At 44.7% G+C, this 17657-nt stretch overlaps 2 protein-coding genes across 6 annotated transcripts; one reads left to right on the top strand and one right to left on the bottom strand.

Annotated features, from left to right (window-relative positions):
• Positions 1-1992: 1992 nt before the first annotated feature.
• Positions 1993-9054, top strand: qpctla (glutaminyl-peptide cyclotransferase-like a). 2 transcript variants are annotated; one of them, XM_036536486.1, is made up of 7 exons: positions 1993-3163; positions 4348-4458; positions 4965-5258; positions 6239-6400; positions 6487-6586; positions 7261-7377; positions 8086-9054. In XM_036536486.1, exons 1-7 carry the CDS (start codon positions 2954-2956, stop codon positions 8229-8231), a joined length of 1140 nt encoding a protein of 379 aa, XP_036392379.1. In that variant the 5' UTR covers positions 1993-2953; the 3' UTR covers positions 8232-9054. The 2 variants fall into 2 exon arrangements, with proteins under 2 accessions (XP_036392379.1, XP_036392378.1); XM_036536485.1 differs by having other exon boundaries at positions 4312-4458.
• Positions 9055-10383: 1329 nt separating this feature from the next.
• On the bottom strand, positions 10384-13178 carry six9 (SIX homeobox 9). 4 transcript variants are annotated; one of them, XM_036536487.1, is made up of 5 exons: positions 13072-13178; positions 12845-12986; positions 12174-12709; positions 11483-11646; positions 10384-10835 (listed from the first exon to the last, which is right to left on the bottom strand). In XM_036536487.1, the coding sequence occupies exons 3-5, from the start codon at positions 12555-12557 to the stop codon at positions 10658-10660; spliced, it is 726 nt and encodes a 241-aa protein (XP_036392380.1). In that variant the 5' UTR covers positions 12558-12709; positions 12845-12986; positions 13072-13178; the 3' UTR covers positions 10384-10657. The 4 variants fall into 4 exon arrangements, with proteins under 4 accessions (XP_036392380.1, XP_036392381.1, XP_036392382.1 ...); XM_036536488.1 differs by having other exon boundaries at positions 12174-12704; XM_036536490.1 differs by lacking the exon at positions 10384-10835 and having other exon boundaries at positions 11479-11646.
• Between the last annotated feature and the right edge of the window lie 4479 nt (positions 13179-17657).

Below are 17657 nucleotides of genomic sequence, written 5' to 3'. Positions count from 1 at the left end.
TCGGCTATCCAATCCTGCCCTCTTCCCCCACAGAACCACCACTCGCAAGAAGAGCCCTCCCCTAGTAGGACAGCTGGGGTGGAAGCCACTCCCTCCAACAGGAGTCTTCAGAGTGCCAAAGCATTGGCTGCAGTCTCCTCTCAAAGAGCTAGAAGGCAGAGAGGAAAAGGAAAGTACCTGTAGTCCAAGGCATAACATTTATTTAGACCTTCACCATTACATGCGTTTTACTCTTTTAATCATAGGATTTTTCTTTTAAGTTGGTGCTATGTACAGGGCCTACAAAAGTTGATTCAAAACATGTTGTGAACAATATTTATACAGAACTAGGAAAAATCTTTCATGGTGGTTTCTGAGGTTAAAATAACACATCATTCAACACCATTCACTGATGTCAAGTTTCTCTCATTTTCAAACACATATGTAAGACATGACATAAACAATACTCCACAGTCCAAAGGTCCCTCCATTCTAGGCAGGCAGGATGCTGCACCCTGGTCCTCGGCCAGCTCTCCTTTCAGTTATGCCTCATGTCAAGCCCCATAGTTTGTCCCCTAGGAAATGTGCTGTGCATCTGTGGTTTATGGCAATGTTGTGCGACACACAAGACAGAGAATACGCCCCTTTTGTAAGAACTGTATTCAAATGTACGACCTGAACTCTCCGGATGTTTTAAATGCATTTTCAGTAATTTGATCACAGAACAAGCCTTTCTTAAAGCTGATGTTTAACACATCTTGAAAACAAAGGCATAGGTATGAATTTAATGGGTAGCCATTGTCATCTGTCAGCCACGCAGTCAGGGGGCATCTGCTTGAAAGCCTGTGTGGAAGAGCTGGCATAGATCAGTCATGGGACGATCCTAATGGCACGTACCTCTTTCCGGTTCACTGATGATTTCTTTGGCTGGTAGTGCACGCAGATGTAGCTTCATAAGTACAGTCAATAAATGGCACTTACGACTCATGCGTTCACTTAGCATTCGTTTGTTCTGTGCTGACTAGGCAAGTGTTAATGAAAAACTAATGAACCTGATGGAGTTGTACAAGTTGACCACCACCGCTCTAGGTGGAATTCAGTTGGTCTTGAATTCCTCTTTGAATCAGGAATCTATTTTCTCCATCTGTATTCTCTTTGCTTATATCTCCGTCTCATCATACAACAGGTGAAATGTATTCGATTTCCCGAATTTGCGGAGAGCGAACTGCAACTAAATTTAATATAAACTGGAATCGTTTCCATAATTCTATCTGAGCTGATACTAAGCCTATATGGCTGCGCTGGGGTCATTTTTGCACTTATGCCAAATGGGTTCTTGACCGAGGAATGCCTTATGGCGTCCTCCAAGGCAAGTGCGACTCATTTAACTCATTTGAATTTACCTTAGCAAAAGACCACCACAAATGCCTAGGACACATCTACGGTCATTCGTTATGTATAACTCTATAATTTCAAGATAGATTACGAATTATGATTTACTCGTTTACTGTCTAGACAGTCGATATATAAAATATTGGCTGTGTGGATAACTACTGTTGTGTAATTGTAAACATATATTATATATATATTAGCTTTGAATTTATAAGCAGTCATCTTATTACTGACAGGAGGCGCTCTTCTGGTTTGGCTGCAAAGGTGGTTTGAACCACAGGTACTCGGTTTTCTCCGCAATATCATGTGATGCCGTGAGAGTTGTCCGCTTATTCTCCAACAACTACGGAACCGAGGTGCTTAAGGGGCCAGCTGAGTGCGGAGGCGAGTCTGTGTGCAATGGTTGTTTTCAGAAATGTTACGGTTACTTTTTCCACCATGTGCGCGTAAATGGAAATGGACACGGCTACTGACGGGATATTAAGTGGTTCTAACTTTAGCTAAATATCTAATATTTCAGGGCGATTAACCTTGACAGAATAAATTAACAAGCTACTATAGCTAGCTACGAAGCTAACAAGACATTTGCCATGTAGCCTTAGCTGTCCTGTTCGCATGGTTATGACTTTAGCATAACTTTTTTTAATACTAGAACATCTGGACATTAGAATGCAGTTACATTGTTGAGGTATACATTCATAATGATAACTATGGTTGGATAACTGGCTAGCTTGGTAAGTACGTAAAGTAAACGACAGTCCGTCTTGTGTACATCTAGCTACAGCCTAATGTTGCTGTGTAAAGCCAAGTGGAACGTCGTGGGAGTTTGAGCACATATGTAGCAAAACCACATGCACCTCTTCTGAACTGCCGATCTGAGCAGCCGAATTTACTGACAGTTTTACAGGCCAATAATATTTTAACTGCCCAATGTAAAGTAGCAGGGGGGTTCTGAATGTAGTGCAGTAAACTGACAGAAGGGGTATTTAGCCAGTGTTCTATTAGCTAGTAAGGCTGCAAGAGAATATTTGTGGATAACGTTTTCCACATAGATCGAGCCAAGCCCATCTGGCTAGCTAGTTGCTTGGGGTGGAAATGTAATGTAAGATAAAGTGGTTACAAAGCATTACGAGTGGAATGAATTAGTCGCCTAGAAAGAGTTGGATTTGGGCAGGAAAAAAGTTCCACATCGGTAGTTACATGTTATAAATGTCAAGGGATTATGTGCAAGGTGCTGCGATATCTACCAAAATGTACAGCACGCAACAAAACAACTACATACTAAGGTAGCTTGTAAACTACAACAAAATCCTGAATATTAAACGTTCTCTATCAAATGTGATTGTTTGCTTACACGTTATGCGGATAAGACCTGCAACTGCAACTCGGGCAATTGCAGTTAGCCAGTTTCTGTAATGACGTGTTATATGCACACGTAGAACAAAGATAGCTAGCCAGCTTATGTACGAACTAACAAGCTGTCAGTGGACCATTGTGTGTATCGGAGTGCACACTCATCGAATCTCATCCTCGTTCTTCGCTGGCCACAGTATAGCTAGCTAGATTACCCAGATAGGTTATAATGTCGAAAAGTAGCCGGAGGTACAAGACTGCTCCTGCCAGCAACGGCAGTACCCTTGCCGGTTGTGACCAGGTTCGGATGCCTCGGCCCCGGGTGCTGCTATGTTGCCTGTGCGGGGTCCTCACCGTGGCCATACTGCTTGGGATCTACATGTCGAACGACGCAAGAAGCAACACGCGAATTCACGTTGCAGACATGCCTAATGATAAGGTATGTGGCTAGTTATTTGAGTTAATGCCTTTTTATTAGTAGTGTCTTTTCTTCATGGACAGAATTATGAGGTATTATCCATGTATTTAAGTTTGCCAAGTGTATATAAACTTTTTAATAATCGCGTGAATCGCGATTTGCAATCGGGAATCGCGTATCTAAATAGAACTTTATTTGCTGTAATCGCAGATCGTACCCAAAAGATTTTGTTCTGTAAACATGTGTTACTTACAAGCACATGCTATGGATAAACTTTAGGGGGCACCACTTTAGCAATGGTAATTAATTATTACTACTGTAATATCACATTTTAAGACCTGCCCTGTTTAAGACATTCTTTGAGAATTCCACTTTTATAGTGTTTGTGGAAACCAGTAGTGAATTTGGCATGGAACGAAGTTACCCATGTGTCACTCGCACACGCAAGCATGCACACCCAGTTCTGTCTGTGTGTAGCGCTTAGGTTACACTTTAATATCGCCCCTGGGTTCCTATTGTTGGAGGCTATTAATCCATAGGTGGTCATGTCTGATGTTGTGTCAGTTCCTTTGTCAGAAGCTCAGGTGTGTGAGGGCTGTTCCCACAGATGAGTAACAAAACACGTTGGGCTGCAGTGTGGATCTGGCACTGAGTGAATGTGACAGTAATTGCTGTTGCACACCACTTTGTTTTGGGTGTAATAAAAGTGCTGTGATTATGTTGCCCGGTAATCCTGTCCTGGCTGTCGTCTCCTCTTCTTCCCACCCCACCCTCTCCTCATCCTTCTCTGTCCGTCCTGTCTTGTCTGTCTTGCCTTCCCGCTCTGCCCTTTCACCTCCATTTTTGTCCCCCCGCCACTCTTTCCTCCTTTCCCCTCCACCTCTGCCTTTGCTCCTGTTGTTTGCTTTGCTCCCTTTATTTTTTCCTTTTTTCTTTTTACTCTTGCTCTCCACTCTGTCTGTATTCTGTCCTCCTGCCTGCTCTTCTCCCCCTCTCCCCATTCTTCTTTTCACTCCCTCCGGCAACCCGCCTTGCTTTCTCCTGACGTCACACTGTCTCCCCTCTTTGGTGCTGTATGTCTCTCCTTCACTCTCCGGCTCTTCTCTCACACCTCCCCCTCTCTCCCTCTCTCCTGCACCCTCTCCTCTACCCCCCCCCCCACTCCCCAGTTATCACACAGGCCCAGTAAGTTGTCCTCAACACAGGTGCGGCGGCTGGCCTCCCAGGTGGATCGGGTGCGGCTGTGGGAAACTCACCTGCGGCCCATCCTTATCGAGAGGCTTCCAGACACCCAGGGCAGCCAGATGGTGCGCCAGGTGAGGTCTCTCAAGGGTCTTTGCTGCAGCCTAGTGAGGTTTAATGTGGTCAAGCTGTAGTTCTCTCTTTTAACTCCAGTTCAATTAACATCTGTTCACCTTGGTTTATCTACTCTCATAAGGTGAAATGATGATTATTATTATGTTTATTTTATTTTATATGCGTACATAGCAGACACCTTCATCCAAAACCTTACCTATCCTTCATACCTCATCATTTGTTCCTCATCCAGAGCCATCCTTATTGACACCTTGTGTGTTAGTGTAAAATCAAGTATTAATAAATTCACAAACAATTTAGGCACCTGCAATTCAGCTGAAGCAGAACAGCAGTGTTCCACACATCTCCCAGCTCTAGAATTCAGTATTCCAAGCGCTACTCCACACTGCAGTACTCTGTTGCTTACGCTGTCATTCTCTCTTTCCTCCCACTCTTTTTGTCCATCTCTTTCTCTCCCCCTCTCTCTCCCTACTTCTCTGTCCCCTCTCCGATCCCCCTCCAACAGCACATCTCCTCTCAGCTGGGGTCCCTGTCGGCCGAGTGGTCGGTGGAGATTGACTCGTTCCTCTCCCCCACCCCGCGCGGGCTCGTCACTTTCTCCAACGTCCTGGCCGTCCTGGACCCCCTGGCCCCCCGCAGGCTTCTCCTGGCCTGCCACTATGACTCTAAGGCCATCCCGGCACCCGCCGGGTCCCCAGCGCAGGTATTTCTGGGTGCCAGTGACTCGGCCGTCCCTTGCGCTATGATCCTGGAGCTGGTCACCGCCTTGGATGTCCAGCTGAAAGCCCTCTCACAGCAGGTAGGTGGGAGACACCTGAGCAACAGTGTGAGAGAAACCTTTTCCTTACAACACCAGTGAATGAGACAAAGTTTGCTCAAATACAGTTTTGTCATAAAACTCTTCAGACAGGTAAGCTAGCTAGTTTTACAAGGGGACCAAAGGTTCACCATTTATTCCAGCATCCAAAGATACATTCCCTGTTGCATTGTATTGTGCCATATTACATTTCATTGTATTAGGGTGTCATCCCATGGTGTAGGTTTACAGTTATGAGGTTCACATGGTTTCTTCCATAGGGTTTGGTGTGTGCAGTTTTTTGGAAGCATTAAAGGGGTGCAGAAGTAAAAAAGTATATATTTTAGTTATAGTTTTGAGATAATGTTCCTCCACCATAATTCATAAGACTTGAGCAGATTTCTGCAATTGTAACTGGTACTAGACACATGCTGGTCATCACCTTTCTATTGAAGTATAATATGCCGCCCCTGCAGGCTGCCTTTAGTACTGTCCACTGAGAAAATAAATAAAAGTGTTCAGTTTTTTTGCACAGTTTTGGGTGAGAAGTAGTTGTGTGCGACTCAGTAATGTCGAGGCTTTAGATATTGACAGAAAGAGAGAGGAGAGTGATGGACAGACAAGAGAGGAGGAGGTAGGATGAAGGGAGAAGCAGAAAGGGATGAAAGAGAGTGATGAGGCAGAAAGGGGGGATTAAGATGCTGACTGAATGCGTTTTTGTGTCTACAGCGGGGATTTGCTGGAGAAAGTGCAAACCTCAGCAGCCTTGAGCTGCCGTCCGTAATGTGTGCAAACTGCTCTGTTTGGCTTTTTTCCCCCAAAGATGTTGATCTATAGATACTTACTCTCAGGCATTCAGTTTTTATTGGGCTGAGTTATTACTTCGCTGCCTTCTGGGTAATAAATCATTGTAGTGCTGAAACCAATAGAAACTGACCTCGGCCTCTTTCTCTCTGTCTGTCTCTCTGTCTCTCTCTCTGTAGAAGTCCTCAGTGACTCTCCAGCTGGTCTTCTTTGATGGTGAGGAGGCCTTTGAGGAGTGGACGGCCACGGATTCGCTGTACGGCTCTCGTCATCTGGCTGAACGTATGTCCAGCACTCCCCATCCTCCAGGGTCCCCTCACAGCACCCTCTTGCAGGCCGTGGTGAGTCCCTACGTGTGTGTGTGTGTGTGTGTGTCTGATTCACCAGCTGTTCCCTTGCTCCCTTGCTTACTTGCTCGATTTCGCAGGACCTCTTTGTTCTGTTGGACTTGATCGGCGCCGCTGACCCACTGTTCGTCAATCACTTCGATAACACCGCCCGCTGGTTCGACCGCCTCATCGCTGCCGGTAAGACCCCTTTCTGCAAACAGACAGACCTGCAGTAATTGGCTCTTCACTCATCCCCGTGAACATTACTATGGACAAATCAAATGAAAGGAGAAATTAGGTCTACTTTTTAAAGGAGTTCGAGTTTATTCTAAATCACATTCCATAAGTTCTGGATATCAATTCAGGGAGAGAACCAAAGTAGGTAGGTACTGTCTTTGGCAGAAAAACAGAATATTGTTATAGCAATAGTTTTGACAATATTATAGACATATCAAAGGGCTGAAAGTTATTCAGCTGCAGCAGAGAACATTCTTATGAGTGTTGCAGCCTCAGCATTGTTCTCCAGAGTGCAAACCTCTAACGAATAAACCCAGTCAAATTTGATAAAGAAAGTTCTCAAGTCAGTTGTTACACCACTAATGTATACAGTGAGGGTCCTCTTTTGAGTTAGAGAGAGAACAGTGGAGGCAAAGTGATGACAGATGAAAAAGAAGTTGAGGAGAGGATAGAGAGCTGGAAGTTTGACTTTGACTCATGGCAGTGCCTCCTGCTCAGTTGCTGTGGCAGGAGATGGAAGAATGCCCTGTAATGGAGCTGATGCACCAGGGACCTGTCGTTTCTGATTCTTTCCGGTGTTCCAGTACTTGTTCCTATATGTTCCTCTGTTCCTCTTTTCTCTCCCTTTTCCCCAGAGAAGAGACTGCACAGGCTGGGTCTGCTCTCGTCTCACCCCAATGAGCAGAGCTACTTCAGGAAGGACCTGTACCTCGGCCCTGTGCAGGACGACCACATTCCCTTCCTGCAGAAGGGTGAGGGACCGCTGACACGGAACACCCCACGCCAGCACTCTTGGTGGCAAAGACACTGTTGCTGAGACACTAACACACACTGACTCAGAGACACACCGACAGACACACACCACTACATGCATTCTTCAATTGAGGGACACTGAAGCAAAATTCAAAGGCTTCTTGGAGTTAAATGCTGCAGAAAATGTGAATGTGCTCTGTAACAGGTATGCGCACTAGGTTCTTCGCCAACATTATAACTGTAACAATTATACACAGCCCGATTCATGAACTGGAATCATTGTTTTTGCTCCCCGTAGTAATAGTAATGTAGATAATGTCAGCTATTCAGTTTGTAGGCTGAAACTGCTTTCCTTCTCAGCAGCTGCAGTGCTGACAACGAAAGCAACACTAGCTGTTATTGCTGGTGTGTGTGTGTGTGTGTGTGTGTGTGTGTCTGTCAACAGCCTTTGTGTAAGTTAATGATACTGATACTGAGACACACTGGGAAATACTGACAGTGACAACAGACTGAGTTGGCACATACTGATACAGGAACGACCGAAACTGAGACACACCAACACAGACATGCACTAAGAGGGAAACACACTGACAAAGGACCGCTCAGACACTACACTGAGAGTAAGGGTCCAGTGTGGTGGCACATATCATTTTAATAGCAGTTTTATATGTTGTATGGTTTCCTGTCCTTTCTCTCGTTTCTTGCAGGAGTCCCAGTGCTCCACGTCATCGCAACGCCATTCCCGCCCTTCTGGCACACTCTGGAGGACACAGAGGACAGGATGCACCCGCCCACTGTGGAGAACCTCACCAAGATCCTGGCCGTCTTCCTGGCCGAGTACCTGGGGCTCTGAAGAACCCCCACCTCAGCCCAAACTAGCCACATCCCTGTCATTCACCGGATCTCTCCTACATCCCCTGACGGGACTTCCTCAGACAGGGAGGGGCCCCCTTCTACCCCGTGCATTCACCATACACCCACTGAGTCCCCAGCCCGCACGCAACCTCCCGCCAATGCTTCTTCCCCAACGCCCACCCAGCTGTCACCTGAGCCATCCGGACCTTGTGCTGTCGGATTCTCCCGTCCCCAGGGTGAAGTCAGCAAGGGAGGGGCCCGTCTCATGTGGCGTGACAGCCACTCATTATGAAGAGAGAGAGAGGACACCGAGACTAGACAAGGCACCCCTGTCAGGTTGCCAGATCAGCCCAGATTTCCCCTCAGAACGAGTTTCTTGTCGTACACATTACTGTTGACACTGGCAGCTCAAAAGAGACACACCTTGGTTTGTTAGAAACTGAGGACCATCCCTCTATGTATTGGAAAATGAACAAAAACTGACTTTGAGCCATCACCAGTTTCTGTGATACATCTCTCTTCAGTGGACTGCACAGAAACACTCAAGAAACTAACTGTTGTACATACATGTCAAAGACAGACATTTTATAGGCATCAGCATTTCGACCAGGCCAGTTTGGTTGTTACTGTCTTGGAGGTGTGGAAGAAGTCACAGCAAAATTGCAGTTGACCATTAACTGAAGGGGTCCAGCAGCACTTCAGTGATTTTACTTTCCACTGGAGTGGGAAAAATCATTTTGAAAAATGGAAAGAATGTCTGGACTCTTATACTTTTTGTACCTGATAATCATGATCATTAGTCGGTGATTTAAAAAAAAATGTTTTATGTTATAATGCCATAATTCAGCTGAGCCCAGAGCTTTAGCAGCATGTTATGGAGTGCATTGTCCTCTACGTGGGCCTCAGGAATGGCTGTTAACTTGAAGCTTTCAAAGAAAAATGTGAAGCCGTCTACTTTTAACATAATCTTTGAAACTAAAAAAGGTAATAATATTACTAATGAAAACGTGTACTACCTGCTTACTCCCACCACTAGTGGAAACGTGGAGTCAGCTCTAATTGCAGTCATTCCAAAACATGTGGTGATGTCACAATGACGTGTTCTCTGTCTCCAAAGGGTGAATGTAACCAAGTCGACTCACCGAGTCAGAATTCAGAGTGCAGCTTAGTTCAGCTATGGGCGATATGCTTTAGCTGGGTGTAGAATTAGAAGTGGAGCCGTGTGTTTTGAAGGCACCGTCAGACCTATATTCAACCATGATACAGGCCAGATTGACAAATTCAACTTCTAGCACTGCCCACAGAAGTATTGTAGATGCGTAGCTCATGTTGTGAGATGGCGTTAGCTACAAGAATGTCACCCTTGTTCATTGCACTTGTAGATGTCTTGAAAGGAGCCTTAGACTGTTGCCTGAATAATTTAACATATGTGTCTGATTGGAGTATGAGTTTGATGTGTTGTTCATTTGAAAAAGTCAATTTCTTCAAAACTTACCTCAGGGAAAATATTCAAATGGACATACCAGGTTCTTATCAGTTTAGGGGGACTTTCAAGGCAGTTTTTATAAATGTCTGGTATGTCCAATCACACACTTTCCCCAGGTGACTTTGGACGGAGTTCTTCACCATCGGTGAAAACTCCATTGAAATGAATGCCTGTTGATGGGAGTTGTAATGGACCGTAGGCTTCACAGGTTGAACTCCCACCTCACTTTTTACAAAAGGACTATGCACAAATAAAAAACGAATAGATCTTTGTTCTGTGCTTGCACTAGCAGCTTTGCTGGGATTTGTTTTGCTTAGCGCCTTAGGTAGGCAGGCCCCCAAAGCAGCCGCGGCTTCATAATGCCACTTTGCAGAAGAGAGCAAACTTATCAACCGAATGCTGCTGCAGCTTTTTTTTAATAAACCAAACTGACAAATCAACATGTCTCTGTATTTTACTTTCGTTACTTAGTCTTTACTTACTTTATTCTTGTTTGCTCTTCACCATTAAAGTATGCATACTTTCCAGAGACAGTTAATTTCAAATTTGTGGACAGGCAAAAATGTTTGCCAAAAAGACGAGTGAGACCACAAAACAGAGACCCTTAAATTCTGCATTGACTGCACATTTATTGTTGGTTAAACATGCAGTTTTTTCTCTCCCAAAAAGATTTCTAGAATTAGAAATGGAATATGAACACAATGACACTGGAAAACATCAGATAGCAAATAACACAGAAAACCAAACAAATATGCTAAAACCACATGTGGTCATTCTAAAAGTATAGAAAACATGAATAGAAAATATGTATGGGTCTGTTTTGCTGTGGACCTGGTCCAATCAAAAGCCAACAGGGCAGTTATAAGCAAACACATTCCCACAAGCAGTTGTATCTGTACATATACATGTAACCTGGTTCTGTGGGTGTCCACCTGGCCTCAGAACTGGCCCCCTCCTTGGAGAACCATGGAGGACAGATGGGAAGAGGGATGTGGGCAGGGATAAAGGATGCTGGGGCTCCCTGGGGGTGAAAGGTCATCATCAGAGCGAGGGAACGTTCGGCCTGGTGTCCTGCTTGAGTAGAAAAACTGGGCGACCCCTGCACCCTCCGCTTCCCTGAGAGAGAGAGGATTTTGATGGACGCGCCTCTTATGACATCATACTAAGCTGCTCCTGTGAATGTTCTGAACATGGATGTTTAAATATGAAAGAGGAAATTATGGCAATGGAGAACTCTGGATGATGTGTAAATGCGGGCTCTGCAAGTTGTTCTGGACACATGCTAAACAAATAGATAAAAGGACTAACATGCAATGTTGCAACACTGTACACTGGCTTGTTATGAACAAGGAAATTTGCAAAGTCTCAAGTTATTTGGCTTAGAAAGAGGGGAGAGAGGCGTGTTTAAGGGCAGACTGATTCAGATCTGTTGTTCGCCCAGCAGAGGGCAGTATTAGACTAGCGCTGAAGAGGAGACTGGCGTGGAGCCAAGGAACCAAAAAAGGAAAAGACGGAAGTAGAGAGGAAAATAAGAAAGAAGGCAGCTTCTGATGGAGGTGCAAAAAGAACAAGAACAAAAACAAATGAGATGGAGGACAAGAGAAGAGGAGGCAAAAGAGGACAGGGGACATGATGCAGTGACAAACAATGCATGTCAAATAACCTCTGGGAGATTCCCAAACTCGGGGGGGGGGGCACGACGACAGAAAAAGACAACAGTGTAAAGGTGTGCGGAGGGATGCCACGACCCTTCCACCCCTCACCTGTCCTGACACTGTGAGGCCCGGTCCCTCTGCCGCCGGTTCTTGAACCAGTTGCTCACCTGGGTGGCAGTGAGGCCCGTGGCTGCTGCCAGCTCCCGTTTCTCCCGTGGGGACGGGTAGGGCTTGTGGCAGTACCACTCCCTCAGTACACTGCGAGACTTCTCCTAGAGAGAGGCGAAGAGACGCACGCAGAAACAACACTCAATTTTGCACACTTCACAAGGGGAACCCATCGGGAACAATGAAATTCATTGGTGTGGTGAAAAGCATAGTTTACTGCTTGGCGTGATTATGAAACTATCTGTTCATTGTAGTGCAATACTGTCTGTACTGTATTGATCCTGGAATACTTGTGTCTGCCATTTCCTGGGTCACAATAGCTAAGTGAGCCTTTATTTAACTAGGAGGGTTAACCTCTTCAACTTCACCATTTACGTTTGTCTAAGAAACAAATTTCAGGCATTTAAGCATAAGTCGTTACACCAAAATGTCTTTGAATGCATGTTTCCCATTATCTTAATCAAGTGTGTCCAGACTTTTGACTGGTACTTTATAGAGTTGGTCTGAACCACATAGTCTCTTCATCAAGTTGTGTCATGATGCATCAAGAGAATCCATCATAACAGTGGTTCCAGTACAGTATATTTATACATAACTTAAAACAACAGAGTTGCCTTTGATGGCCCCTTACCTTGAAGCAGTAGCTGGTCTCCTCTCCGTCCCAGATGGTGCGGGGCAGGGGGAACTTGCGGCGGACGCGGTATTTGCCTACAGCCCCCAGGGGGCGCCCCCGCTGACGCTCGGCCTCCAGGTAGTGGGCGCGCAGCCAGAGCTGCTGCAGGAGCGGGTGGCTGCGGGCCGAGAAGGGGAAGCCCTCCAGCAGGGCGTAGAGCTCGGGGAAGCGGCCCTGGTGGAACGCCACCGCCGCCTGGGCTTTCAGCACGCTCTCCTGCCCATGCAGGCCCGACCAGGAGGGCAGGGAGCGCAGGAAGGAGGCCAGCCGCTCCACGCTGCCGCCCTGGAGGAGCACCTCGCAGACGCACGCCACCTGCTCCGGCGAGAAGCTGGAGGCCATGGTCACCACTGGTCCGCTCGCTCCTCAGCTGGTCTTGTGAAAGTTGGAGCTGGGATGTCGGATGGCTGACTCGGGTATTATGGTTTACTCAGCTCATTAGAGATGGGAGAGGACATTTCCAATGAGCACCAAAATCCCTGAGGAGCCCTGGACTGGGAAACAGACTGACTCAGGAGCAGGATTCCTGAACCCCCCCAGTGTCCTGTTACACACTACCTGCCCTTGGGGGTACAGATAAAGGTGTAACAGTTCACAGTGCAAACCAGCGCCCACTTTGAAGTTCTTACCTTCCAACATGCACACCTGCCCGATGGTGCTGAACAAGTGTCTTCTGTAGTGCTGGATTTCCCCCTTTTCACACCACAATGGATAATCCACACAAACAGAGATGGTAAGCGCTTTGTTTTTTTTTGTTCCAAAAAAGATTCACTGTAAATCAAAAGACATTTGTAACTGGGCAGGTGGGTGGAAAGCAATAAACAAAAGGTAAAAATCCTTTTAAAACATTTCTTACTGCGGCATAAATCCTATCAGTGTGTGGATGTCCAAAACCAATGAAAGCCTTGGGTATTGTTCACTGCGTGTGCTGCGTCTTTGTGTGTGCATCAGTGGGTTGAAGCATGTATGTTAATGAGAGCGTGTGAAGCAGTGAATATACTGCCAGGGTTAGAGATCAGCTCCTGGACACGCCCAGACACAGCAGAACTCTCAGGTAACCTGAGAACATAGGGGTTAGAAACAATAACACACACACAGAGTTGAGTAAATAACTCCCGTGCAAACTCTCTCTCTCTCACATACACACACACGCGTGCACACACACTTATGGGCCAGTGCTTTTCCGTTCCTTTTTTAACCATCCATAGAGAATGCATGGTGGTGCGCTTCAAACAATAAAATTTGCACATTTGAATCTGAATACGATCTCATTTCCAATTCAAATGTAGGATTACACACTTAGAAAATAAGATTTGAGTACTCAAACCAGGCCTTTGGATTCACAAAAAAAAAAATCACCAGAAAATTAACACACACACTGTCAACAGTCGCATGAACGGGCATGCACAAGGCAGGCACAGGCTGTGTCTACTGACTGCATTGTGTGACAGTAAATAGGTTAAGAAGTCTTTTTTTAATAGAAGCTCACAACACAAAGAAGGTGGATCATTTTCAATGTTGTTTATTACAATAATATCACCATAAAATGGTTTATAAAAATAAAATACCTTTGAGTTAAAAAAAAAAAACAGAACACTGGAAAAAGAGCAAGTGAGGTGATGTCACCATAGAACCCCTTTTTTCCCCAAAATCAATCCCTTTTAAAAACAAAAGAAAACTTTGGTTAAACTGCGGGAGGTTTCACATGTATCTTTCAGTGAGTGTGGAGGGTGCGTGTGGGGTGGGGGTGGGGGTGGGGGTGGAGGGTGGTGGCTTATTCCAAAGAAGCCATTCAAACATCAAAAAGAGGAGATTGTGCATGTGCATACACACACACGGACTCACACATGCATCTGTAACAGCTTTACTTCCATCAGTCAAAGCAGCAAGGACGAGACACACACACACACACACACACACACACACACACACACACTCCTGTGGTCTCCCGATTGAACATGTAAGTCGTGCTGCCAAGGACACGGGAGACCCACTCCCACACAGCCAACAAATTACAAGAATACAAAAGACAAAACAGACATTACATTTCACAAGACATTAATCTTTGGCATGAAACCCTACATACGTTAAAGTCCTAATTAGAGTATACAAGTATATAAAATGTGTTTTCACAAAAAGTGATTAGTTGACTGAACGATACAGAAATGCATGGTTTCAAACATATTCATATTTAGAGTCTATGTGGAGAATCCCATAGGGACTTCAGTACTTTCAAGGAGAAGTCAAACAAGATGGGGTGAACTAGGCTGGACTGGACTTATCAAGCTGCACACAAACAGGTCTCCTGAATCCCACAGTTCCTGTAATTTATTAAACTCTGATTCCCTGGCAGAAAATGACTGACACATGCTTTAAACAAAATTTTACAAGATACAAACAAAGAGGAGAAAAACAAAACAAAGACAGCGACCTTTCAGAGGTGAAGTTTACTGATCTAGAAGGAGTGATCATTTTTAATGAATTCCAACATAACCTATATTTGTTGCATTTGGAATGGGTCCCTCAGACAAAATGACCAATTCTCCACATTAAAATAATTAGGTTACTTCTAAGCAGTCAGCCACCCAACCCCACACAAAGACACGCAAACTATAACTCTAGTTTAAGCTTTGTCTGCATTCCAGAAGATAGCTGTGTGTGGAATCTAAGGCAACAAGTAGCCGATTCTGAAATATGCAGCAATCATATTGCCATAATGCTGTATTAGTGTTAGACTGTGCCGTGTTAACACATCTGTATCTGTACTGTTATCTGAAGGGCATTATGCCTACAATGTACACATAGATATAGGCTACAAGAGCTGGTGTATGGCATCGTGATTTTACACATAAGCATACAAGCCAGCATTACAGACTGATTAGTTGTCAATGACTGCAGTAACAGTCACTCTTGTTGAGGAGACTGTTGCTGTAACAATGTAATGTTTTGGCTGAGGGGATCACTAAAGAGAAAACGGACAAGGCCTGTCACTTGTTAGAAATATAGGCAAGTAAACGTTACACCTGGACAATGTGCAAAATGTGAGAAAGAGGAGTTTCCAGGAGCTGACTAGAGTGCTGACGCAGGTACCAATATTTTCCCAGGGGCACAATAAATGGTAGCAGCAGAAAGTAAGCGAGACAGTCACACTCATGTGTTGCAGCCAGCTGGTGCACCCAGGTAGATTATGCCCAAATTACTGATCTTGGATCAGTATCCACAAAATAATCAAACAAGTTACAATACAGGGGAGGTAAACTGATCTTAGATCAGCTGTATGGGGCAGAACATAGAGAGGCGTACCCAGAAACATTTGACCCTGACTGACTCTTGAATATACATGTCTAAAAACAAGATACCAACATATCCAACCGTAAACAGACTCTACAATCTATGATACTTAGGAACCTGGTGCAGTTATGTAAAGTGTTAAAGCGGAAAACACCGTTATAGTTCAAAGCTATGTTAGGGTTAAACCATTTACAAAGTAATTAAATAAGATATGCGGCATGAAAATAAAGTTTCTCTTGAACTGCAACCTGAACGAAAACAAGTTACTCATTACATGATCATGTTCAGAGTTCCACTTCCATATTCCATGCAAAGTTACCTTTATAAAGTCTTTTTTTATCCTTTTGACTATGTTCACAAATGTAAGCATTACAAACACACATAACTCCCAGCATTTATTCTGATGTAAAGTAGCACCGTTACTGGAGTATTTCTTCCTTAATTCGCTAACAATAATAGAAACTGAATTAGTAGCAATAACACTTTATGATCATTATCATTATGGGTAATAGAGATGACATCTGAGGTACTGTTAAATCATTCACAGATCACAAGTCAAGAAATACAAACAGCTGACTGTTGCTCACTTAACTCATGTCTACAGCTGTCATCTTCTGATGAAGTGAGTTAAACTGCACAAATGGGGTCTCAATGCCACACAGAATGCGCATTGTGTAGGCAAAACTGTTCGATTTCTGGAGCTCATACTGCGCACAAATATGTGAATCTGTAAATGATATGAATGACTCAAGGACGGTTTTTACCATGGAAGAGACCAAACAAGTTAACTTACCAATAATGGAGGAACTAGACATTTAAATATGACAGCTGCATTCACTTATCAACTCCACATCCAGAAATAAAAAGGCACTTACGATTTCTATGAAACATCTTTACATTTGTGAAAAAAGTAATAATAATAATAGAAGTATTGCCATTTATATAGGCCTACATGAAGTTAAAAAATTAAATTTACATGTTTGATTGCATAGTGTAAAAAACGTTTTAGAAAGATGTAGTGTTGTTTTTCTTTTGTGCATGTCAACATTCACTAAAAATGCTAACATTTCTGAGAAAAACCTCTGATATAATCAAGGACATGTTCCGCTATGTATAACTCCATGGTGATGTAATAATCCCAGCTTCAAACTGGTTAACACCAGGATGTTGGAACCTGGTCCAAACGGGGCCAGACTTTGCCATGGATTGAGTGTAGCGGTGATTGTGGAGGGCAGCAGATGTGATTGGTAGGTCAGGATCCCTTATGAGACTTCAGATCAGCACGGAGGCCGCCCATCCCTGCAGAACCAGAGGCCTGTGCCAAACTAGTTTACCACACTGCCAGAAGCACTTACACAGCTTCCTAGCAAACCCATTGCTCTGTCCACAAATGACGATGACCAGGATGCTTGGAAGAATCAAGTACAGATGGCAACAAAGATGTTCCAGAATGTGCAAGCTTTAAAACGCATCCGGTCTGATCAGCATGAAATGTCTGGCTGTGCTTAATAGCTGTGCTCAACACCAAAATGGCCTGGCCAGGCCCCAGCTGTGGTATGCTGCCGACGCGGTCTCCGACAAGCTCTTAAACATTCATTCGCGAGCAGTACGAAGGAGGCTGGATAGAAAATGGACGGGAAACAGGAAGGGAGAAAACGCGAAAGTATAAACAGACTGTCTTAACACACAGAGCCAGTAACAGGGTTTAACCATCTAATGCCTATTCTTTGAACTTCCTCAAGAGAATCTCTTCCCCTTGGCCCTCTCCATGGTGGTATGTTGACACCTAACTTCTCAACATTTTGAGAAGTTAGGATGCCGGTGTTGGGAGTACTTTTCCTTTGGAGCGTCTTGGCTGCTTCTTAAATACCCATGTCAGAAGAAGGCACAGCCTGTGTATATGTTTTTCCCTTGTGGAACAAGAGAGGCGAGGTAAGGAGTAGGATAACCATTCTGCATCCAAAAGTTGAGTTTCCACCTCCACTCTCATGCAGCCAAGTCAGATCCAAACTATACTAATAAGGCATTGTCCTCCACCGTCCTCAACTTCCTGAGTGAACAGGAAGTTCATGTCAGGTAACTGGGATGGGGCCTTCTCCCTTTGTCCTCCAGTATTGCACACTTGAACCTTCTCCTGGGGGGGGGGGGGGG

The sequence above is a fragment of the Megalops cyprinoides genome, chromosome 9 (genome assembly GCF_013368585.1).
Source record: "Megalops cyprinoides isolate fMegCyp1 chromosome 9, fMegCyp1.pri, whole genome shotgun sequence".
NCBI lineage: Eukaryota > Metazoa > Chordata > Actinopteri > Elopiformes > Megalopidae > Megalops > Megalops cyprinoides.
Note: the sequence above shows the minus strand (reverse complement) of the source record. Positions and strands in the feature narration are given on the sequence as shown.